The 25,263-nt window shown below is 37.2% G+C and overlaps 1 protein-coding gene across 3 annotated transcripts in view; it reads left to right on the top strand.

Annotated features, from left to right (window-relative positions):
• Positions 1 to 25,263, top strand: part of CACNA2D3 (calcium voltage-gated channel auxiliary subunit alpha2delta 3) — a 547,059-nt gene that overhangs the window by 321,969 nt on the left and 199,827 nt on the right. For 2 of the 3 annotated variants that reach the window (XM_072420932.1, XM_072420934.1), the window contains one exon: positions 10,713 to 10,730. The exons of the other annotated variant lie outside the window; for it this stretch is intronic. In XM_072420932.1, coding sequence (XP_072277033.1) covers positions 10,713 to 10,730 — 18 coding nt within the window. The remainder of the gene's footprint in view (positions 1 to 10,712; positions 10,731 to 25,263) is intronic. 3 annotated transcript variants of the gene reach the window in all.

Raw genomic sequence — 25,263 nt, 5'->3', positions numbered from 1 at the left:
TTCAATGATGTTTACATGTTTTTATATTACAGTGTGTGCTATGCATATTTTTGTATAAATGTGCAGACTTGTTGAATGAAGAACTTAATGGCGCACATCATGGTTTAGTGCAATGCACCTGTACCACACTTAACAATGTTAAAGTGAACCTTTGCTCCTATGCTCAGCAGCATATTCTTGTCTTCTTTTTGTTTTCTTGCTGTTTAGGCTATAATTTGCTCTGGATGAGCCTTACATGGGGCTAAGGAGCATCTCCCTAGTCTATGTGACAGCACTGGGTCAAGTAACAGCACCACCAGGAAGGACTGTACACCCCATGCTGCTCCATTTTCAGAAATGCAGGGTATCTTCTACTCCACTGGGATGATATGATTGTAACATTTTACCAGTTAGCTACCATTATTATTCACATTAGTTGCCTTGAAGAAAGGAGTTACCTTGCAGGTAAAACTGGCCCCTATGTAAACTCCAGGTTGGTTTGTCTGTTTTCCAACAAGGCTATAGATTACTTTACTGAGCCCATGTGACAAGATTGGGAGTCACAGGGAACCTAGATTTGCCACACAAGTAGGTAACTTGCTCCTCTATACATGGAAGTGATAGATATTAGTATATAGTATATAGTATTCTAGGAGCAGGTAAGTACACCATGCTAGGGCGGGAGACTGGTAACTGATTACCCCTTTATCCTATCCTACGAAGGATCAATTCAAGCTCCTCTGGGTGACCGAACATCATTGCACTTTTTTCCTCCCTTTCGGAAAAGGCTGCAAAATAATCATTAGTAGTAAATGATGATTCTGTGCAATATGCCAAAGCAAAACATTTAGCATAACCATTATTTCAGTTCCCATGAGCGACAATTTAATGTTAATGCTTTTTGGAAAAACCCTTCATCTCATCATGCAACTTCTACTAAACCATCTCATGGGCTGGAAAAAAACAGTAGACACAGATAAAATCTTTTCACCAGTGTAACTGGATAATGAGATTATTATTTTTATGTTCGTTATTATTCAAATTAAAACGTACTAAACTGTTTTATTACAGATGTATTCCGGAGTTTCTTATAATTTTTAAGTAACATGCAGGATCACATGTAACTATGCATGAGGAATTTAGGTCTACTCGAGAAAACTCCATACAGCTTTCAAAAGTATGTGTATGTAAAGGAGGTTTTAACATCATCTATAAATAAGGACAGTATGTGAATTCTACAGAATTGAATGTATTAAGACAGGGGTCGGCTAACTTTTATGGCCACTAGGCCATTTCAGGGGTGGGCGGGAGCACACTCGGCTGGACTCTGAGTCCTGCCCTAATGGCTCTGCCCCCACCAGGGAACTCCCCCTGCAGTGAAATCCCTCTCCTCTGTATACCTTCAGGGAGAATTCCCTATTTACTGCGGCGGCAGAAGTATCCGACCTGCTGCGGTAAATAGGGGAGCAACAGCAAGGAGGTGGAACCGTAGCTCCGGCTACTCCGGAACTCCGGCTCTGGTAGTTCATAATGCCCCCTGGCAGATCCGTCCGGCAACCCACGGCTCCAGAGCTGCGGGTTGCTGGACGGCTTTAGGCCAGGTCAGCCAGGAGGCTTTAGGCCAGAACAAACTAGCGGCTAGGCTGTATCTGGCCTAAAGGCCAGAGTTTGCCAACCCCTGTATTAAGGGAACTGTACTATTCTTTTCAAATACATTTGCTTGTTTAATGTGTCCAAGGCTACCAAGAAAATACAATGTATTTATTTTTCTTTTCATGTTAAAAATGAATTAGGCCCTATTCCAGTAAAATTCAGGTAGAATTAGGTCTTATGACCTCAGAAACCAATCTTACAGCAATGACAAATAGTGTACAGTGCATTTACACAGTAGAATTAGGGCCTATGGACATGTCTCTGAAGTCACAAGATCTGATCCTACCTAAATACTTACTTGTAAAGGATCTAATTCTACTGTGCAAATTCATTGTACATAGTGAGACATGCAAACAGAATTCAAAGTATTAAACAAAATTTTTGCTTAGCAGAATAATTCTACTACTTAAAGCGTAACTAAACTAAGAATTTGCACTTAACATAAAAGGGTAGACAACCCTTTTATTTAAAGTAAAAATTCTGTTAGTTTTTGTTTTTTAAAGCGGAACACCCTTTTTTAAAAAAAAAAAATGGTGCAGTACCGCCCCCTTAATTCTCGATCGCCTAGGCAATCTAGAATGAATGGGAGTGCGGAGCCTCCCAGGATACCTACGTCACCCATCTCTGAAGGCTCTTGCCTGCTCCTTCTGCACATGTCCAAGTCCTTTCATCAATAGGGAAAAAAATTGACGATCTCACGCATGTGCAGTGAGGTCGGCAAATTTTTTCCAAATCTGCGTCACTCAATCTCGCTCCTGCACAGTGCAAGATTGGGTAACAGAAGAAGAGGAACAGGGAGGAAGAGAGGAGAAGATGCCTGGTGCTCCCTCTGCGCCAGCCCGAAGACAGATATCAGGACGAATCTGGATCCGATGGAAGACACCTCCCCTGATGGATAGACTGATCTGCTGGATTGAAGGTAAGTTTGATTTTTTTATTTTGGATTAGTTTTGGGTTTACTTCCGCTTTAATTCTACTAATATCCTATGGATGTTAGTGTATTATATAGTTAGTGTAGTTAGTGTACTAATATCCTATGGATGTAAGTGCTCAAAATCCAGGGAATAAATTCACTGAAAGTAATTTTGTGTGTGTATTACTGTGTGCTTGCTCTTGTAAATTCATATTTTACCATTGTTTTTCATAGTTCAGACATCAGACATTTGATTCTACTGTATTCAACCAAAAAGGGTTAATTAAACCTAATAATTGGTTATTTTCATGCAATTGGCTTAATTGCTTAAGCAGAATTTTGGGTGAAATTTGGGTGAATTTCAATGAATCAAATTTCTACAAATTTGACTGTTCCTACTCAGGATATAAAGGAGCCTGGCATGTAAAAGAACCCAGAAAATTATCCAGTGGCAGTAGGAGCAGAAGGCAGATAGGAGAAATTAGAGGAAGACTTGGGGCCAGCACATGAATTGCATGGGACCTATAAGGAGGCCCAATAGAAGAATCCAGCAATGGGGACCAAGCTTGTTTATGTACCTCACTACCTACCTACTTTTCTGCAGACAGTAACAATAATAATGTTATTCCTATGAGCTATGTAATGCTCTATTTCCTCTATTCATAATAATATATGAAAAAGAGATCAAGCACAAGAAGTGTGCACCTTTGCAAAATTCAGCTGCAGTTCACGGCAATATTGAGTTTCTGGCATAAAACACACTCTGCAGTAGTTTTGAAGAAGAAGTCCTCCTTAAATGTTCTAGCCATGCATCCTTATTTGTCATTGTATCATAACATGTAAGGTCATTCTCTATCACACACAAATAGCTTTCCTTGTTCTTTTTTCTCATACAAACCATTGACTCATTGCAGGTAACTGAAGGGTCAGTGTGAGATGATGGGAAGCAAACATCTGGAGAGTGTTAATATGATGGAATCTGAAGATTGGGTTTTAAATCTTCAATAGATGTATCCCTCAGTGAATTCATAAGTTCACAGACTTTGACCGATGGAAAGCATTGGGTGAATAGTGCTGATCTGCCATGGCCTTGCTTGTTCTAAAATTAAAATAACATCGCTAGTAATGAAAGCTGAGGGCAATTTACTTTTCAACAGTCACCCCAAATAGTTATGTATAGACTTTATTAACAAAAATGGTACTTTGCCAGGTCTTGACATTTGCTACAATAAACTATTAAAAGATGAATCTCCTCCATTTCTCATGATCTAAGTTCACCATGAAAATTGACATTAAGAAATATGAAGTGCACATTTTTGAAAGTGCTGCTTTACTCAGTTAGGCAAAAAGCGAAGAAACAGACAGGGTTCACAAAAAAATCCACAAATGGATTGATTTCTAAAGCTGGTGTCCTAATCTGAATCAAATTAAGATATTGGCATAGGTAGCGGATGCCCATATGGTGTTGGGAGTCAGTTGTTTTAAACAACCCACAGGCACAAGTGTGGAAGATTGATATATTCCAGCTTTAATAAGTTCATACAAAAAGGCAGAATGTTCCTAATTGTTTTTGGGGCTTAACACTGTTTGGCATGTAGACACATTGATATGAGGAATGGATAATGGTACCAACATGGCAAAAGAATGAAGCTGGAATTATAGAAGCAATCCAAGTCCCTTCTCTGCATGAGCCCAGGACTAAAAATTTGAATGCAATTAAAATCATCAGCTGGTTTCATTCTAACAATTATAATTTAAAACAATAACAGAAAAATAGCCTTATGGATATATTAACAGAAAGTTTACAATAGTCTGTGTTGCATTACAATAGAGTGTTGCATTCTTGACCAACAGTTTGCATTCCTCTCCACCTGTCACTATGACTTTCTTTCTCTCCTAAAACCTTTTCCAGTGTAGCACTCATAGCAGTGGTTACATTTATATATCTCTCTGGTGGGTTACAAAACACACTGCTAAGTCTCTTTTTCCAAGATTCCCAAGCACAAATTTGAGTTGCACAATTGGAGGGGTAAAGGAAGGGTCCTCTTCTTCTCAAAAACCCTGAGACAGATTGAATAACTGTAGTCACCTGGATTTTCCTCTTGCTGGTGTCCCAAATTTCTGACTCTGACATCCAAGTCTCAATATTTGTGAACCCTGTCCGTATCTGGTCAGTATCTTCCAATATTCAGTGTCCCTGGAGGGTATTTCTTTATCGCAGCTCCAATGTTTAAAAAAAAACTACCCCATTATAGGCCCACCTAGGCCCCTTGGCCCACTGTGCAGGTCCCCTTCACCACCTGCATATGGTGCACCCCTCCGTACAATGATTGTCTTAAGGTTTTTATAGCTTCTCCTCAACCCACCCAGTCCTCTTCTCAGCAATGGCATAGGTTGATGAAATCTCACTGGGAATTGGCTTGACCGATATTGGACCTTAGTTCTGCACTTGGGCCATTTGTTCTGTATGTATACCCTTTACAAAATTGGTGTTGTCAAATGATTCCAGATACATTCTTAAGGCAGTATGTGCCCGGTGGCAAGCGATAAAACAAATGATTACTTTCCAGATAGTATAAGTTCATTGCATGTGACATTTGAACTGCTTTTGCCTTTAAATATTTAAATCCACATCATGCGCCTATCAAGAGAGCAAGTACTCCAAATTTACAGCTGACCATTTGAACGGCATTCCCCACCGCTACTCCTGAAATCCTTTATGTTGGCTAAACGACACGTTTCATTTTTCATCCTTTGCTGCTTCACGTGCTGGAACCAATGTGTTACTGGATGTTCTTTCCGACTGCACACAGTCTCAGAATGCTGGCTTGCTAAATTAATTGCAAAATGTCAATGTACAATAAAAAAAGTTTAAAGGAGCATCAATATTTGTTTTAATGAGATGGCACTTTTCATCTTTGCCTTCGTGCACAGTGCTTATTTGTTTCCAAATTTCAAGAAAAAAAAAGTCCAGCAGATCAAAAAGATTCTCAGAACATCAAACTGAAGTGACACACATATAGAGGGGATCATAGCGCTTCCTGCTGGGTATGTGAAATGCGCATTGCCATCTGTAGTAAATGGCACTGAGAGAACTGATTATGGTTGGCCCTTCTTTTCATAGCAGATGGGTTCATTAAATTTAATAGCCTCCAGAGCCGCTAGGAACAGCGCTGAGCACATGTGTAGCGTACTGCGACACTTCACATCGCACCCTAAGTCATTACAACTCTGGCTCGGACTATAAATATTACACTAATTTATTTTTTTTTTGGAAACATTAATGTTTTAATTGTTAGTAGAATGCAGGGTTTGATGGGTTGGGTGATACTGATTTTCCGATACTGGCGTGTTTTAGAAAAATAAAATTCAATGGCTATTCTCGTCTCTTTGTAACAAGCATACATCATTACAGCAGAGAAAGATAATACAAACCAGTGGCAGGCAATGTGTTACTTTTAGGATGGGGCCATACAGATTTGCTCAGAACAAAATGGACCAAGATAAACAACAGTTGTATTTACTTGATTGTACCAACACTTGCTTGTGTACAATTTGATAGGAAATGACCAAAACGGTGTTTCTTCACTTGGCAAACAAATAAAGAATAATGAGCAGTACACATAATAAAAAGGTATAAAATTAGTAAATTAATTAAAAGAAAAACATAACAATAGTTAGTATCTGTATGTGCAATCTTTAATAATCAATTAGGTCACCAGTGCTTACCTAGTACTCCATGAACAGTCCCAACATTTAGCGGACTGGAATACACGACATCAATATGACCACGTATTTAAAGGTAACTCAAGAACTTCATAACATTCTCTCCAATGATTCCTATGAGTCCATGGTCTGAACTTCTTATAGATTGATATCCCACTGACAAATCAGCACTTCTTGTACCAAGATATCAACATGAAATGCTTATGAAAGAGAAAAGATCTCATAGTGTGATAGGGTAATCATAAAAACAAGGTTAAAACATGACATAGGTGCATCAAGCAGTATTGTATGATCAAAGGGCTTTAGTAAGTTACTAGTATATAACAATCATAATCCTAATCAGTGTTTTAGGGTGTCTGGAGAAATCAACACATATAAAATTAATGTTGGCTATTAAAGCCCAACTAATCTTTCACTTTAAATCAGCTAAATATCATCCCAGGGGCTTTGAAAGAGCAGTTTGCTAGGACTCAATAGCCTAAGTGGAAAAGCCTATCTATTGGCAGCATACTGGTGGTGATTGGATCAATCAAGGGATTCTGACTTGTAATTGAGAATTTAAGCAATCCAGATTCTGACCCCACATTACTGTATGTGCCTTCAACAAGTTTTGTAGGCCACCAGACAGCTATCATCATTTAGCAGCCTAATTGGCTGAGCCCCACCATACATGCAGGTTCAGGTAATCCCTGAGTTAAGGACATCCTATATACGGACGACTCCTAGATATAAACTGCGCTCCCCTGCTCACTCATGTGCAGGAGAGAGGCTTGATGGGGGGGAGGGGTTTGCATGATTTGCAGCTGAGGTTGGGGGTGACCTTAAGAGCTGAGCTCTTCTGCAACATCTTGTAACTCTTTAATGACCAAGACAAACTCTGCAGTTGTTTCTTTTTGCATATCGAAGCGGTGTGTGGTTTGGAATTGCCAGGGTTGGAATTGCCAGGGAGTTTTAAAGTCCTACCTGGTTCCCATTTTCTAATGGCGTCCTCCGGTGATGTCCGCAGCATCCTCCAGCAATGCCCGGCATGTACTTTCCCTGGCCCCACGTCTCCGGCGTGTGAAGGATGGGGACTTAAGGCCAGGGGAAGAAGATGCTGGCCAGGCACCTGCTCGCGAGCCTTAGGCTAGAGAGTGGGACCGAGGGGCTGAAAAGCCGGACCAGATGGGAAATTTAAAAAAAATTTGTATTTGTGATTAAGTGAGGATTTTATACAGTAACCAACACCACGCTGCCTAATAATATGTTGGGACAAACACCTGTCCTAATTGAAGTTAATAAAATAATGTACCTGTTTAGACTTACAAATACATACAAATTCAACAAAGTCCCTATCTTGAATGTATCCATGATCAAAGCCTAAACGAGGGAAGGGAAGGGTTTGGTTTTGGCCTAATATGCATCTCTACCCAAAGCACCAATGGTGATAATATTGCCCATGGGTGCTCCTGTCCCTCGTAAGGCGAGTTCCTTGGGTCAATTCGCACACAAAGGGATAAAAAAGGTGAGAAAAAGAGAATTTAAATAGTAAACCCACCATAATAATATAATGGCTGAAATGTTCTAATAAAGAATATGTTGACAAATCTACCTCCCATATGCACTCCCTAGTGCAAAAAGCAGCTATTATATGTTTAGTAACCAAATGATCAAAGGGTGTAGTGCCAAAATAATATATTCTAATATTAAAGAATCATGATTATACATACATTATAGTGCAAAACCTAATAAAAGTCATATGGAGCTATACCTAATCTATTCCCTCTGACTATCACACCTCTAATCTTTCACGTAGAATCAAGATTAATAATTATTGATTTTTCAACTTTCAGAGATCCTTTAAGTGAAATTTTTGGGATACCTTGCCATAGCTATCCCTTTTATTGCAGTTAGTACGCTTGTCTCAAGTAAGTAACCGGACCAGATTAATTATCTATTACTGAATGTTTTTCTTGTATGGATCCTTCTATGAGTTACTTAATAGTTTTATATATATAAAGTCAAATTATTGTATTTTGATTTCTCATTTTGTTATAATCAACAGTTTTATTTGATCTCAACTATCCCCTGAGATAGCTTAAGGGCGAAACGTGTCGGCTACTTCAGACATCATATATATATATATAGTATACCCGTGTGATATTGTAAATGCGGTATAAGATAAGAAATTTATCTTTGTTTTGTTTTGAACATATTGCCACATGTTTTGGAATGTATTCAGTTTAGTAGGTTTATGTTACTAATAGGACTACATTCACTAATTATTAAAAACATTTTAGTATATATATATATTAGTAATATTAAAATCTAACCAGTTACTCATGCCTATCTAAAGCCTGTCTGTCCTTTTCCTGAATATTTGTATAGTTTTAATAAATATGTAAGATTTGCCAGGACTGACTGTAATTCTACTGTGTATTATCAGTAGTAGTGGTGGTGATGGCACTAGATCAGGTCTGATGGTGGTAATAGTAAAATAAAAAGGGTTTTGACCTAGACTGTTCTCAATGTAAGGTCTGCCTTCTTTGATGGAGGGTCATTGCAAGTTTAGGTAAGACAAGGTGTACTAGTGCTATATGTGAAAAATTTATAAAAAATGTCAACAAGTTGTGGGGGTCTTAGGATGCCCCTAAATGTCATTAAGGTTTGGAAGCAATCATGCAGTTAGCATACCCCTTCCAGCTGCAGGAATCACAGGTTAACATGCTGCAACAGGTGTGCATTGCCACAAGCAGGTGAAACAATAGGATAGAAGCTGCTGGGTAGCGTTAGGTGCTAATTTAGTAAGGAGTTAGGAGTTTCCCCCGAAAAATGACAAATTTGCAAAGGAAAAAACAGGATTTTTGATTAGCATACAATCATTAACAAATTGCTTTTTTTTACCTATCCTAGTCTGGTCTTAAGTCTTTCAATCACACATGTTCCTCCTCTGTACTGAACTTGCCATTTGTATTTGAAGCTGCAGAAAATCACACAGAGCCTTCCATGATTGTGGATGACATCTAGCCTCATCACGTCTTTTCTTCCAAGCCTTATTGGTCATGGTTACTTACTTATAAGAATGACGACCTTTCAATCCTAATGGTTTAAAATCACACAAAGGGTGCTATAATGTTATCAGGGAGCTATGTACCTGCTGGCCCTTTCCACCAGATCTACCTGTATTGCAATCCAAAGCACATGGGCGGAGTGATGATCTCAGTGGGGCTGAAATAAAGTATTGTATGCTAAGTGCTCTACTTCTTAGATTGTAAGCTCTAATGGGCAGGGTCCTCTTCTATTTATGTGTCATTGATTGTACTTGTTTTATATATGCAGGTTTGTCAGCTGCACCCCATATATATCATTTTATGTTGATGCTTAATAAATAAAATGTATTATTCATACTAATTATGTGAAAAACAGGTTCAGTACAAAAATATTATTGGTAAAGGAGGAGGGGTATCAGCAGATTAAATGTATTTATTTCCCTTGTAAATAATTTGGTATTCTTTACCAAGTGAACATTCACCTCGTGCAGTAAGATAAGTAGAAATCAACTTTTCTATTGAATATGATCTACTGTGGGTAGACAAATCAGGATTAGTGTGCCTAACTGTGTGATTAAGTACCGGTGTTATGAAGGAACCATTGCTACAGCTGACTATATTTACCTAAAGGTCTTTGTAGAATACCAAAATAGACACAAAATAAATTGTCTTTACCAGTGTTTCTTAACTAGGGTTCTTCAATGAACTCTTCAATGAACTGCAATGAACAGTTTCTGCCACCCAATCATTTTAACTGGCACCAATGATCTTTTTGGCTAACTGTAGGGATGACATTCCCCCCAATAGCTAGTCTTGTAGTAGACATTCTTCTCATTAACCACCACACTTAGATACTGTAAGTTGTGCATATATTAAACAAAGAAAGGGTCTTGAAATCTGTTTCAAGGGGTTCCCCTACCTTAAAAGGGTCGAGAAACACTGGTTCATACTGTTCTCATTTACCAAATATAGAAATTCCCACTGGGCAAATGCTATACCTGAAAATCTTCCACTAAATCAAGGGTTGCAAGGAATTTAAAATGTTGTACTTAGAATGGATGGCTTTACTGAATTGCCATATAGAAGAGTCTTCTTCTGACACCTACAAAAGCTGTTTTATGGACAGAGCCAATGGACTTTGAGAAGAAAACCAATAATCTAGAAGCTTATGTGAAAAATGGCATTTTGGCTCGTTTTCAATATTTTCGTTTTATTTTATTGCTATCCATGGCTCATAATGAATTTATGGCCTACAGTCTGACCAATAGTGATTAAAAATGGCTACTTGTGGGATGAATGTTTTTACTCAGCACCATAAACTCTCACATAAAAACAGAGGATGAGTTTAATACTTTGAAAGAAATGTAGTTACTCTAAATGAATTTTTTTTGTTGTTTTTTGTTCTTTTTCAGCTCCCTCAGGCCCAAAAGGTAAAAACAACTAATTATGTGAATAATCCGTTGTGTAGCTAATTTTGTGCATGTTTTTCGGTGTTTTGCACCTGGTACAGTGGTAACTAGGACAAGAGATTCATTCAACGGTGTTTATTGAAGCTGCCATATTTAATTGAATTTTAGCAATAAACATGAACATGTGGGCATCGGTTGAGCAAAATATTCAAAGCATATGGCGTTAATGGCCTTATGTATTATGCTAAACTTTGAGGTACTTTATATTTCATGAATTTGATATAAGGTCCTTTAAGATTTAACACAGCCTCCTTATAAGTGGACATACCCTGGTCTTCACTGTACAAGGGGTTACTTTATTGCTTCATCTGAGTAAAGTACATTTTGTGGTCATTTATAAAAATATCCTATTGGCAGTTCAGGCTTTTATCATAGCTGTGATGGTGTACCATGAATATATGTATATATAACACAGTGGGGCTTATTTGATAACCTGGTTAAGCTGATAAACTTTTTACAGCCTTCTCATCCAATTAAACTTAATCCAGAGATGCAAATTCAACATAGTAAATTAATAAGGATGGGATCCTGGACATACCCAATGGAAATAGACATTTCTGAAAGGCGGCGCTTAAACGACAGCATTCCGAAATTTATTTTTTCCAAATACTCTCTTTAGAAAGATAGTCTCTTTGGATGTTAGGGAACATATCCTATAGTAATAAGAAAGCAACCAATCAGAATTCAGAATCAAAGAAGAACCAAGGCAACCAATCAGAACTTTTTTTAGTGTAGACTACAGAAATCTAACCGCAGGGGAGTTGTAGTGACCGTTATATTACTGGGATGCTGTAGGTTTTACCAATGCTGCCCATTGTTATGGAAAAAGCCCCAACATGGTTATATAAATACATATGACTAAATCTATCACACCATATATATCACATCATAGTCTTTTCTGTGGTCTAAAAATTGGTTTTCTTTTTAAAAAGAACACTGTACAGTAACACTTGTGGCCCCTATACCATGTTCACTTTTTCACCTGTTACCCCATATTATGCTTTGGACCTTTCAGAACCAATGGTTTGTTGTTTAAATTTGTTATTCACAAAATCACTTGTTTTATCTAAATATAATTGAGTACCTAAAATAAGAATGAATAAAAAGAATACAATATGGACCTAAATTTTTTTTGCTAACTTTCATAAGGTCCAGGAAACTAGAACTGTAAGCTTAGTAGCAACTTTGGCCACCAATATATCGAGTAGCAAGGATTGTAATAGGTATAAACAAGCTCCACTAATTGCAATGTCTCTACCACACACCTCCCTCAGACACCGACTGCCTACAAATACTTTCTCCTTGGTAGAGGGGTTGGCAGGTGCATAGCTTTCATCAATAGCGCTATCCTTGGCTTGTTGCAGAATTTTGAATGTTGTAGATAGGCCCTTGGAAATCCATCAAGCCCCTGGCTTCCTTTCCAGGTTTATGGATGTATATGCTCCCATAAGGGATTAATAAGGGTTTATTTTATTTTTTTTTTAAAAACTAAATTACTTTTTAATGGATTTTAGCTTTCCTATGAATCAGATCAGCCTAGCTAGGGCTAAACCTCATAACTCTATCCGGTCTTGCAGGTTTACGCATTGTGGTGACATGGTGACGCATTGTGTGATGCCTATTTCAAGGAAGAATTAACAATCATTTGCTAATGTAATAATAATTTCCCTGGACAGTTGACAGTCATGTGACATGTATGACCAGACTTAAAAACTCAACCAACTCTAATAATCATACATAGTCCACCCAACTTCAGCTCTTCAAGAAGGACAAATCTCAGCATATTCATCTGGGGGTCATAACTTATTCTAACATCCATCTAAATGACTGAGACAGCTTTTTAAATTATATGTGCTATATTTGGGTTGTATGTATTTTTGTTCTTTTTTTGTTGTCAACATTTCAAACAGTCCTTACGTCTAATTCATCTTTGTTTTGATCTGTCTGTGGCTCAAGATATTTTTTTCCATGTTATGGATTTCCCTCACCAACATTATATAGTACCATAAATAGACTTATACATGGACTTCAGAACTTGCAATCTATAAATATTGCTTTATCTGTAACAAGCTCATTGGGACTGATGTAATATACACTCATGTGGGCTAATCGATGATCAATGTTAAGAATTATATTGTTTAGCTAACAATGGCAGCCAATCCAAAATTGGCTTACAAACGTACAAAAATGATATCACTGATAATAAAAAAAGCCCCAATTGTAGTGATGGTGTTCAGAGATCATGGTGCTAGAAAGCTATGGATCCCATTCCCGCCCCTCATGTGTCCAAAAGTCTAAAAACTTCATCCAGACACTGCAGATCTCAGTTTATAAAATTCTTCATTGTTTTAGGTAGTACACTTTTAAAAGTCATGTCTTGGATCTCCACACTCGGATGTGGTTCACCCAAGAATTGGTTTATTTGTAAAGACTTAGCCCATTCTTGGTTGAAACATTTCAAAGTGAAGAGGTGCAAAACGGCACTTCTGTGTGTGTCTGGAACGATAACATTTTTCAAGTTGAGAATATTAGCATGTGGCTGGCTTCTCTGGATCTTTCAATAATCTGTCTTCTCTAAACGGATAAAAGGTTGCTATAAAATTGATTGCCAGAGTTTGCTTTATAATTTTGCTTTTCATTCTATTATATCAAAGAGATTTTCTACTTGTTGAGTTCCTTCCATACTGTAACGCTGGGAGAATTTTCCCTCCTACACAAAACTCTTTAAGAACAACACTCATTCAACTGCTTTCATTCTTGTTTGCCTGATAATACCAAGATCAATGTGCAGTGTGATATAATCCTTTAAATTATCTTAACTGTTTTTTGTGAAATAAATCTGATTTTGCTTATAAATGCACCAGGCACATAGCGTAGATCATCACAACATTTCATGGACAACTCTGGCTGCATTGAAGGTACTAGTACTCAAAATCAGAATGGCACCGGAGCATGCAGGACATGCACTTTGATCAGCTGCTAGCAATTTTTAGAATTGCTCATGACAAATGTATGCAGTACCTGTTACAGGAGTCCTCCAAATTCAAGTGCATGCATATGTTTTACCCCTTAAAGCGTACCTAAAGTCAGAATTTTCACTTTACATAAAAGGGTAGACAACCCTTTTATGTTAAGTAAAAATTCTGTGTCTTTGGTTTTATTAGGCGCATTAGCCTAAGAATGAATGGGAGCGTAAAGCCTCCTACGTCACACAGAAGGCTCTTGGGTGCTCCTTCTGCGCATGCCCAAGCACCTCTTTTTTTTGCTTTGGATGTTTTTGAGTTTAGTTCCTCTTTATGCACTTCTAGACCTCTTTTTGGTGTCCCTCCACACAGTGGGAAAATCTCAGTTACCAATTAAAATGCTATCACCGAACCGACAGCAAATTTTTTTTATAGTATTATGTATTAAAATCGAACAAAAAAGCACAAAAAATCTGACTATAAAGGTTGGAAAAGATAGACTGGATGGAAGTTTAGTGTGCAAACACCCAACTCACAGAGCATACCCTGTGCCGCATAATTAGACATGCCTAATGTGATCGGAGAGGAGCAGAGAGATTTTGTGTTATTAATTGATGACTTTGGGTTGAAAGTCTGCAGCAAGAAGCAATACTCAAGGTGCAAGTTTGAAACAGAAATCAGGCTAAATGGAACCAAGAATAGCCACCTAATCAATTACCATTCATGAGTTCCTATAGACATCATATCGATCCTATAGACAATCATATAGACAGATATTATGGTCAAATGTAATAAAAGATAGTTTTGCTTTTTTAATACTTTTCTTTTCTTTAATAATGCAACTGTTTCTGATAGTTACACTATTAAAACAGTGGACCCTGTCTATGGAAAAAAAATAGTGGTATTATAGCGTTGTCAGACACAAAGTGGAATTAATTGGATGGATTAATTGCTAGTTGTGAGCTTCTCATAACCGTAAATGTATTCATTCTTTAGAAGATTGTCAGTCGTTAGGTACATGCATTTTAAGCTTTTGGCTAAAATTCCACTTTAAAGATGAAAGCACTTTTAAATTGAACCCATAGTAGCAAGTCAACAAGGTGTTGTATATAAAAAACAATCAGATTCTTATTCTTTAGGTGCCACCTGAAAAAATGAATACAAAAAGTTTATTGGATTTTCATGGACAATGCCATTACTCCTCTCCTTTTATAAATGAGCTCTGATGTCCTCTTAGACAACTGCTAATTTATTCTGCCTCTTTAAACATATCACTTGTCTTGTTCCGTGTCAAATTGTGTTTTTGTTGGTCTTAGATAATGGAGACAATATTCCATATGTCCAATAAAGTTGCTCATTAAAGCTATGATGTCATCTTGGGAGGCACAACACGAAGACTAATGCTAATAATTCAAAGGAAGGAAACACAAAATGTGCAATGAAACAACATTTATAGCAACTAATCTGAATTTTACTAGTGTGACTGACATCAGGCTGATCCATGCTAACACATGATTGCTAGCATATGGATTTGCCATGCAGAGAGGAGGAAAGAGATTATAGGTCCGCTAAACAAATACAAGCCTGATGTAAAAAAAAAGATTGATTGATAGCAATTGCAGATATAACTGTAAAAATGTGTTGAAGCCTAGGAGTAATCATAAAGTTTTAGATTAAAGGGATTTTGCCAGAAATATTTTCTTCCAGTTTGCAAGAATGTTCCAACCAACTGAATGTCACAGAGTGGATATTAATTTCCATTATCTTTAGAGAACCGATCATAGCTTTATGAGTATTTCAGGTGCCGCCCCTGCCTCATTATGTGTAAAGCTTAACCTAAGTCGCCACCATGGCAAAATATTAGGTTGATGTAGTCCCAAAACTGCTGTTTCCTCCTTTACATAGGAGGCAATAGTGGTCCATCAGATGTGGTGTAATGGGCTATGTTCTCCTAGAACAGGGGTCGGCAAACTTTCATGGCCAATAGGCCATTTCAGGGGTGGGGGGAAGCACACTAGGCCGGACTCTGAGTCACGCCCTAATGGTTCTGCCCACCACCAGCGAACGCCCCCTGAAGTGAAATCCCTCTCCTCCGTATGCATTGTGGAGGGGAGGGATTTCCCTTCAGGGAGCTTTCCCTATTTACAGCCCCGACGGACGTATCAACACCGGCTGCGGTAAATAGGGGAGCAACTGCAAGGCAGCTCCAGAGCTCCAGCGGCTCCGGTAGTTCCTAACGCTCCCAGGCCGATCCGCCAGCAATTAGTTCCGGCATTAGGCCTGATCGGCCAGGGGGCGTTAGGCCGGGACAAACTACAGGCTAGGCGGTATCTGGCCTAAAGGCCGGAGTTTGCCTACTCCTGTCCCAGAAGGTACAACCTCACACAACAGTATAATTTTATTTCATGGCGGCAAGAACCCGGAATATGTTGCAGATTTGCAATCTTTCGAGATTGTTTCTTTTCTTTTTTTCATAACAATATTTATTTAGATTTTCAGAGAAAATATGAAAGCAAACAATGATTTGATATCAACAAGTAGTAGCAGTATCAGAAAAATAACAGCAGCTACAACATTCGCTGTGATGATAAACCAAATAGGGAAAGGGGTGATGGAGGTGTGGGATGGGGAAATGGCAGAGTAGTGTCTGAACTCATTCATGCAGTGGGGATATGTTTCTGTGCAAGATACTCACTCATCTGTGCCCTATCTGGGGGTCCCAGCCATCATATTTGGAGAAAGGTAGAAGGAGTAATCAGGACCTCCAGCCAGATTAATTATAGACCCAAGCAGTGGGGGAGATCCTGTGAATACGTTACAAAGTGCCTCTGTAAGCGTCCCCCGCGCACAATCCTTTTCTTTTTTAATTGCAAATTGGCTTACCTTAAAATCATTTTAAATTCTCTGCACAGCATTGTGCTGAAAAACCAAAACAATGAAACAGGAGTGCTATTCTTCTAGAGATAAATTACAGTGACAGTCGCCCTTGGACAGACAGAGTTTTAATGGCTAGGCCACAATGTATACATTTTTACAAAAAGCCTGGAAATAAAGCTAATGAACCCACTACATCTAAGGACTAGTAAGCTATAATATATTACATTTTGTTTTTTTGTGCTTAGATACATATTTTTATATGTTATATTTTTATACATATAGTATTTTCCCTGCCTTTGTTTATGAAAATTGCTGGCAAATACCAATCATTGAGTCTGTGGTCAACTCAGCAATACATAATCAATGAACTCACACTTTGTCCTAATAAGCTCAAGCATCTTGTAGCTTGTACAGCACAGAGGAGGAGAACTCATGTTGTCAGTCACAGCTTATATATCCAAGACACCTCTGCTCTTCCTGTGACAGTTACCTTTTGTTGCTTTCTGGAGGTTGACATTTGTTTCTGCTGGTAGACATGCTTCAGGACCAGGGGAAGGGTTCAGAGATGGAAATTAAGGTTTAGCTTTTGACTTTAGACAAAAACATTACCATACAAAACCAGTTATCATGCTGCTTATGATGCTTATTTCGGAAGACGATTAACTTAATTCAAATTGGTTTATGGAGCAGATTATCAGGGTGCTACTAAGTTGGCATGCATGGGAAATGGAAAGATTTTCTTTAAGGTAGCATTCTGGGGTCATAACCTGGAAATGCCATTTTTCATATCTTTGTGTTACACCTGCATCTGCAAACAATACTTATTTTGTTAGTCAAAAGCATTTGCAATCATCTTCTTTCTTGAAATGTTTAATTTCCAACACACCCTTTGTTCAGCGTGGACAATGGCTTGAGTAAAATATCACGTAGAACTTTGTATTGCAGACACTCCATAATGGGATTTCTTCTAGCGTTTTCTATCCATGATTACGGCCACCTTCTTTTCAAACAGTTAGAGTTAACTGCTGTCTGTTTGTGGCTAGCACATCTATTTAACATACGCAGGCAATATTGCAGGTAGAGGAAGTGTCACTGGAAGCGAAAGACACAAGCAGATGGTAGTCATGTAAAAACCAGGGGGCTAACAGAGAAAAATTAGACATATTCTCTGCTAAAAAAACATAACAAATGTGCATATGTTTTCCAGATGTGTGCCTTTCATCCAATTGACGACAAATATTGTAAAGTATTTCAGGTTTTGTTAATGGATGTTACCCACATGTGTTACGCAACCTTTCGCGTGAACTGCCATGACCCCATGCCAGCCATAAATTTGTCATTATTGATAAGAGTCATTGTACGATAGCAGGGCACAGATGATCATTAGGTGGTAGAAAATGGTAAATCGAGACATGTGCACTGCTAGGATTGCTGCTTCAGATCTTTTGCATTCATAAGGAAATTTTCGTTTTTTCCATATTTTATGGTTAGCTCATACAGCTGCTGTTACAGCTTTATTTCACCAGTGACGATTAACCCATTACAAGCAGCATTCTTTAATTCCTTTGAACTGAAGGAGTAAAGTAGGTACTACAGAATACTTTGGCATATTCTAGCCAAATTTGACAGTACAAATGCCCATACAGCAGCCGAAGGATTAACTTGGGTTACTTGTAGACACACATGTAACTTTTTGGAAGGATAAGAAAGGAGCCAATTAAGACTGTAAAGCAAGCACATTGGAATGGTAAAATCTACAACTTCTTTGGGTTAAAAAAATACACACCTAAACCATCATAACAACAAACAATTCAAATAAAATTTTAGCAGCTATAAATGAACTTGAGGGCTAAGTTACTGTAGTCTTTTAAACATGCCTATACAGATATGAGGTTTGCATTTCCTTACCTGCTGCTTTGCTCAAACCAATAAGCCTCACTCATTATTCCCCAAAACATAAGTTAACGGGTCAAAATGACCATAATATCTGTGTATTACAAATAATTAATTTGTACAATATTTAACCATAGCATCAAAAACATGAACATAATTATATCAAAAAATTATTATAACATAAAAATAACATCACATCGGATACTGAGATAATAAGGTTGCGGGTCTTCAAAGGCATTAACAGCATACCCAATGACCTTGAACCTGAAACACCCCTGACATTGTTGTTCCAAGGCACAGTGCACCACCTTGGAAACAATGTCAATTACCCAAAGCTCCTCTTAAGGCATAAGACTTATTGGGTCACTACAGTTTATTACCTTAATACTTAGGAGACACCAAACTGAAGATGGGCGCCCCACCACCTAATCATACCACCCAAGTTACTGTCCAGGAGGACCTCAAATCACAGTTCTACTCACTGTGAATGCCTATCTGTTCTTAATCCAAATATTCACCCTAACACTCACCTGCCTGTCTCTCCTCAGTCATTCAAGGCCTACCCCCATGTTCTTTTCTGATGTTCCAAACCTAATTTTACAACAAACCTATTGGGAGGGTGGACTTGTCAAGTGGCTGTGGGAAGATCAAGTTCAGCACTTCCATTAATCTTAAAGAGAGCCCCAATTCCCTCTTCTTAGACACAAAACAGTCAATACATTTTCCTATAGGATATTTTACCTAAGGCTTAAGGTTCTGCTATATTCATACAATGTCAAAATCTGGAGCTCCTAAAGCTCAGACCTATAACGCCGAAAATCTGGCAAAGTTTGAGGTCAACCTACAACTAATTGTCGGGATAGGGTGGTCCACCTCTAATATTTATGAGCACTTTAAAAAGTATGTAAAGGCAAACTGCTGTAAAAGGTTATAATTTTGGAACTGGAGCTGATATTGCTGGCATGTTTTTAAAGGTTTGTGTTTTGGGCTATTATCATGACCCCAACTTTTTATTATCTTGATTAATCCCTTTAGCTTGTGATATCAGGCATATATGCAACCTGAAATGATCATCATCATTCCAAATCAGTGATTTAGTAGGCGGTAATGAAAGAATAAATGTGGCAGCCCTGAAACTTGACCTTAGAAAAAAAATATTAGCTCTAAAAATTTGTATCAAGTACTTATAAAACCCAAATTTACATTTTTGGTTTCTCCTGTTGATCTCATAACATTCTGTTATTTTTGATACATACATCTCAATTTTATTTTAGCTATTTTATCTTTTTGCAAGGCAAATAACATTTTATACACATGATAAGGGATCTTGTCTCCAATATATATTCAGAAAAAAAAACTTCTGTCTTGAGTTATTTGTTTCCATAAATGTGCTGATAGCTATCATCTTATCTTCTCTGTCATCTTTTACCTTGTAAAGTTTTGTCCTCCTTTACCTCGTAGGTGCCAGGCATCATACTGTGCTTCATTACATGTTACACTTTGAAGTGTTGAGTTTTCTGACATCAAGAACTGAAAAATTATTTATTCTTAAGTGTTTCATACACACTATAAAGAGTACAATCCTACTCTCTTGAATGGCAGAATGGTAACAGAGATCAAATTTGTGCATTGGGCTGTTATATACAAGTTTTTATTAGACGCCATCTTTGCTCTTCTTTTAGCTGTAACTCAAAGAGATAAAATAAGCAGCAAAAATAAAAAAATAGATACTTGGTGATACTCAGGTATCTCAGAGCTCTACAATGCAATCAGATCTAGTTTTCTCATTTTTCCCCCATGCTGATTGGAAATTTAGAAAAAAGTTTCTCATTGGTTGCTTTGAGAAGTTTTCAATTACAGGACTCAAGAGCCACATTTTGGATTTTAGTATAAATAGAGTCACTTTCTGACCCTTTAATAACCATTCCTTACTTTTAATGGTGGTTGGATAGTGTCATTCAGGGTCTATTCCAGGTCAGATCAGAGCTATTCCAGCCGAAGACTGAAACTTCAAATCTGAGCTCTCAGTTGGCATGCTGTGATCAACTTTTGCAAAAGGCTGCAGACAATGTCAGAAATGAATTTGTGACTGTTAACCAAGTGAAATCACAACAATTTGTTCTGGTTATATATAACCATAACAATTTTTTCCTATTATGGCATCAAATTGTATCTGCTTTCCCAGCACATTTAGAGGATAACAGAACAAAAAAATGGATGCTGTCCAAGCTAAGGAAATCATTTTAGTGATTTTTCTCCCAAAATATTCACTTTAAACCTTTTTATAAAAAATGAGGAAAGGGGAGACTGATTAAATCTCTTCAGCCATATTCTCTCTCTATATATTGATGTGAATATTTTATGTATTTCATTCACTTCATTTACTGTTTTCTATTTGAGAAATATGTGAATCCTGGCCCTCAAGGACTGATGTTGAGCATCCCAGCAACATGTAATAAAGATATTATAGGCTTTATAAAAGTATTGGTTATTCTTGCTATAAGTTGTCCTTTCCATTACTGCAAACTGCTTATTTTCAATTAAAAACTTTCGAAGGACCACATACAATATAATCTCCTGTGAAGACATTATTTATGAGGTTAAAACATTTAAAGCAAAGAATAAGGGCAAGAAAAGGTCCATTTATCAAGTCTCCTTAGATGTTTACTTGTTTCATAATGTTATCCTTTATGTCTGCGTATAGATCTGTGTTTTGTCCTTAACATGTTCAATGTTATGTTGATATACTACCTCCAAACATCCACTACTATTTCAGTAAAATAAAAGTTTTTTAGAGTTAGTTTTGAAGTCTCCTACTACACATTTAAGGTCACATCTATCACAAAATTGCTGCTTCCATAAAAGCTTTCACAGAATGAATTGCAAGCTTGTCCAAATACTATGTTATAGTATGTCTTTGAATGTTTTCTTTTACAATCTGTTTTAATGTTGTACGTGATATTGTTTTCATATGTATGTGAAAAAGTTTCAACATCTTTTTGGAGAATAATTCTATATTGTAGCTATGAAGGTTCATCATCTCTTCTATTATGTAAAAATAGCTGGGAGGATAATGAACCTTCAATGTTAGATAAATGTCTTTTGAATTGTGCATTTGTTAATTTGGCAATGTATTTATTGTATTAAAGTAGATCAAAACACAAAGCAGGTTAATGAATTAATGCTGAAGCTGGCTTACAAAAAGCCCGTCATTAATTATTTTTCTCTCGACATTTCACTACAGTCTAGACCCATATCTTCCATTTTATTCACCCTCGAAGAAGAACTTCCATAAACCTGAAATGCATTGGCTCATCCTGTATTATATATTGTTATTATAGCATATTATATAAATATATATTTATTCTCATTAATAATTCAAAATTATATTTGTTTTTAGTATTGTAGCTTTAATTTTTATATGCGTGGGCATATAAATATCTTATATAAAGATCATTATCTAGTAACTGCTTCATTTTTTACAAATATATTCAGTCATTGTAATCTTTCTTTTTTAATTTTTGTAACCATATATTAGGATCTTGTTGAAGTTTAATTCAACTTTCACTTTTATTATTGTGTTACTTTTACTAGGAAAAGGAAAAATGTGTGTGTGTATGTGTGTCTTAAATGTTTTATAATGTTTCCTTTTTGTCTTTAACAAACTGTTCTTTGTTTACTTGATTAATGTTACAAATAGTAAAAATTGAAAATTCTATAAGGTTATAATGATAATGTAATGTTTTATTGGATAATTATTAGCTTAGCGTTTCCTGTATTATTGTGATTTATAGTTTCTGAATCACTAACAACTATAGTAATTGCACTTAAGAGGGCCACAAAAAATGTTGGATGTTCCACAAAGAGAATGTATCTTGTAGCATTTAAACATATAAGGATATTTAGAAGGCCCCTATAAGACAAAAATAGAATAATGAATGAGGTTAAATGATTTCCCAAAGTTAGTAGTATGATAAATACAGTGAATTTACATTACATCTGCACATACCTCGGGATATTCTATCTGCAAAGCTCAATTGTTTTCTTAGCAATAGAATAAAGTACCACAATTTCCTATGGGACCATGGGGTTGGCCCTTTTTTGAAAAAACAATAGGTAGTGGGCAGGACAACCCTAAATTTTCTTTGCAAAAATAAAAGAATGTGGGAATCCAAGGGGGTTTGGCCCTGTAAAAAGAGCCTTTAAAGGGCCAGTTTTTTTGTTTAAAAATAGTGAGTAAGTTTTCAAACTGAGCTCCAGAAAAAATACAGAAATACAAAACATATAAAATAGATCTTTTGCTTGCAAACAAGTTTGTGTTTCTTGCAATCCATGCCTTAAAGTGGAACTAAACCTGAAAATGAAAACAAGTATGAGCAGGCAGGTTCTTTAATGTGAAGTGGACAGGTGATGTCTTTACAATAAAAAAAAACTTACCTGTCTGTTCACAATCATCTCTATAATGCACGCAGAGCTGCCAGGATTTGATGGGAGGGCTAGAAAGTCTCCAAAAAGAGTACAAAATGACCTCCTTTAGCCTCTTCTCATCGATCATCTGTATGTAAGTTCTTTCAATAAGTCCCAGTTTTAGAGGACGTTTTAGGAGCCATTTATACTTGTGGATTACAACGTGTGCTTAAAAAATGCATTATTGCATTGCACTTGTTCTATATGCCGCAAGGCGCGGTGACCTTTATTGCAAATAATACCCCATTACATTGTACAGTAGAGCACAATGTGCTGCAAAATACCATATCAACATACTGTGGGTTGTGTGCTACCCCACCAAAGGATCATATATATGTTTTCATACTAACTGCATGCTGTATTGTATGTTACATGTTTCCTTTACTACACTGAACATTTAGGTGTGAATTGATCCCCAATGTTCACATGTCTGATCTTAGAGACGCTGCAGACTGCATTAAAGGGATCCTAGACTTCATCAGTGACCACTGTATGACCACTAATTAAGGTATAGGCATGAATAACCCTTCCACTACCACTGCCATGGCTGTGTTACAGTGGAACAGGACTAAAACATTTTGTTTTATTTTATTCATGCCTATGGTTTTTTGTAAATGTAGAATTGATCTGAGCACATACAGTATGTCTGGGTGGGTGGCTCTGAGGATGTCCCCTCTACCAGTGCCTGGGCTCACCTTTCTTCTTTGTTAGCACTCATCTAAGGTTTGACAAATTTGTCTTTGTTCAGTTTGCTGACAGTTCACCTGATTTCTTCAATACTTCATACAGCATGGGTCAGCCCATTAACCTTTCTGGCGGTATTCCCGAGTATGACCTTTGATTAACTTTCAGTATCAAAAGCAGTAAACCCAAGCCACACTTGCTATGACATTGTAGTGGGTTTACCTAATCCCCTCCGACAATGCCCACCCGGCATCTGTGTCCCCTGGCTTCGTATCCCCGGCGTGATCAATGGGTTGTGAGAGCGTAAGGCAGCGGTGGGCTGGGTGGCTTAACCTGGCAAGAAATTTAAAACAATGTACCGCTTTGACATTCAAAATTACTGACCTAATCAGACCGCTAGGGAGGTTAAGCAAGGTGACTTAAACTCAAAATTTTTACTTTACATAAAAAAAAAGGGTAGACAACCCCTTTTATATCAAGTAAAAAAAACTATTTTTTTAGGTGCAACCCCTTCCCATGGCAATCAAAAAAGAATGGCAGCACAAAGCCTCCTGGGATACCTACATTATGCATCCCGGGAGGCTGTTGGATGCTCCTTCTGCACATGGCCGATCTCTGGTATCATGAGGCCCCCTAAATATTCACCCCCAAGTGAGTACATACATATTAACCTTTACACATTCCTAAAAAGGGTAAATGAAACCTAGAAATAATAACACCACCTAAGAATAAAATCCTTTATTAATACTTTTTTTAACTAATACTTACCATTGCATGATCCAGCGATCTGTATAGGACTGGAGCCCACAATGGAAGATCCCTCTATCCAGCAATCTGTAGATCACAGATGTACAAACTTACTCAGTGCTGTTTGGACCACTTGGAATTTTGTTGCAGCAGAGGCAACAGTCAGTTCCCTACAGAAAAGCAAGCTTATGGTGGGATCAAGGGACTTCTAAATATACTTTAAGTGGTATATTAAGGAGACCAAAAGGGGGAACAGATTAAAGTGGATGATTGTTCAGGTTTACATATAAGTTTAGGTCCTCCGTAGTAGTGTGGCCACTAAAGAAGACCTCTTTGTGTTACATCACAAACAGTTTAGAAGAAGGGGAGCAATATCAATGAATGCCATAGGACCCCTGTAACAAAGACATGGTATAAGAACCTGCACTGTATTAGTAATTTATTTTTATCAGCTGAGCTGCAGTATTATTAATAATATTAATTACAATTATAATAATAATGTCACAAGCAATATATTTACTGAAATGTATTGTTTTTAAAAAGGAAACAATTCCGATTATGATCATAAATAATGTATTAGCTTGACTTCAAAGCACATAACTGGATACATGATATTTATTGCTCCAGAGCTCCAGACATTGCGCAGTTGCGTAACCTGTCCATGTTTCGATCAGAATTTTTAATTGCACATATTTACTGTAAGCATGGCAAGCATTTCAAAGAACCCAAAGGTCCATTTCTCAATGGATCACATACCAACATATGTAAGCTGTTTATAAATGAAATGCAAACACAACAACAAATGAATATTTTAATGCAAGTAAATGGCAAGAAATTTTTATTAAGTAATAGTCATCTGGCTC

This window comes from Pyxicephalus adspersus, chromosome 8 (genome assembly GCF_032062135.1).
Source record: "Pyxicephalus adspersus chromosome 8, UCB_Pads_2.0, whole genome shotgun sequence".
NCBI classification, from domain to species: Eukaryota; Metazoa; Chordata; class Amphibia; order Anura; family Pyxicephalidae; genus Pyxicephalus; species Pyxicephalus adspersus.
Note: the sequence above shows the minus strand (reverse complement) of the source record. Positions and strands in the feature narration are given on the sequence as shown.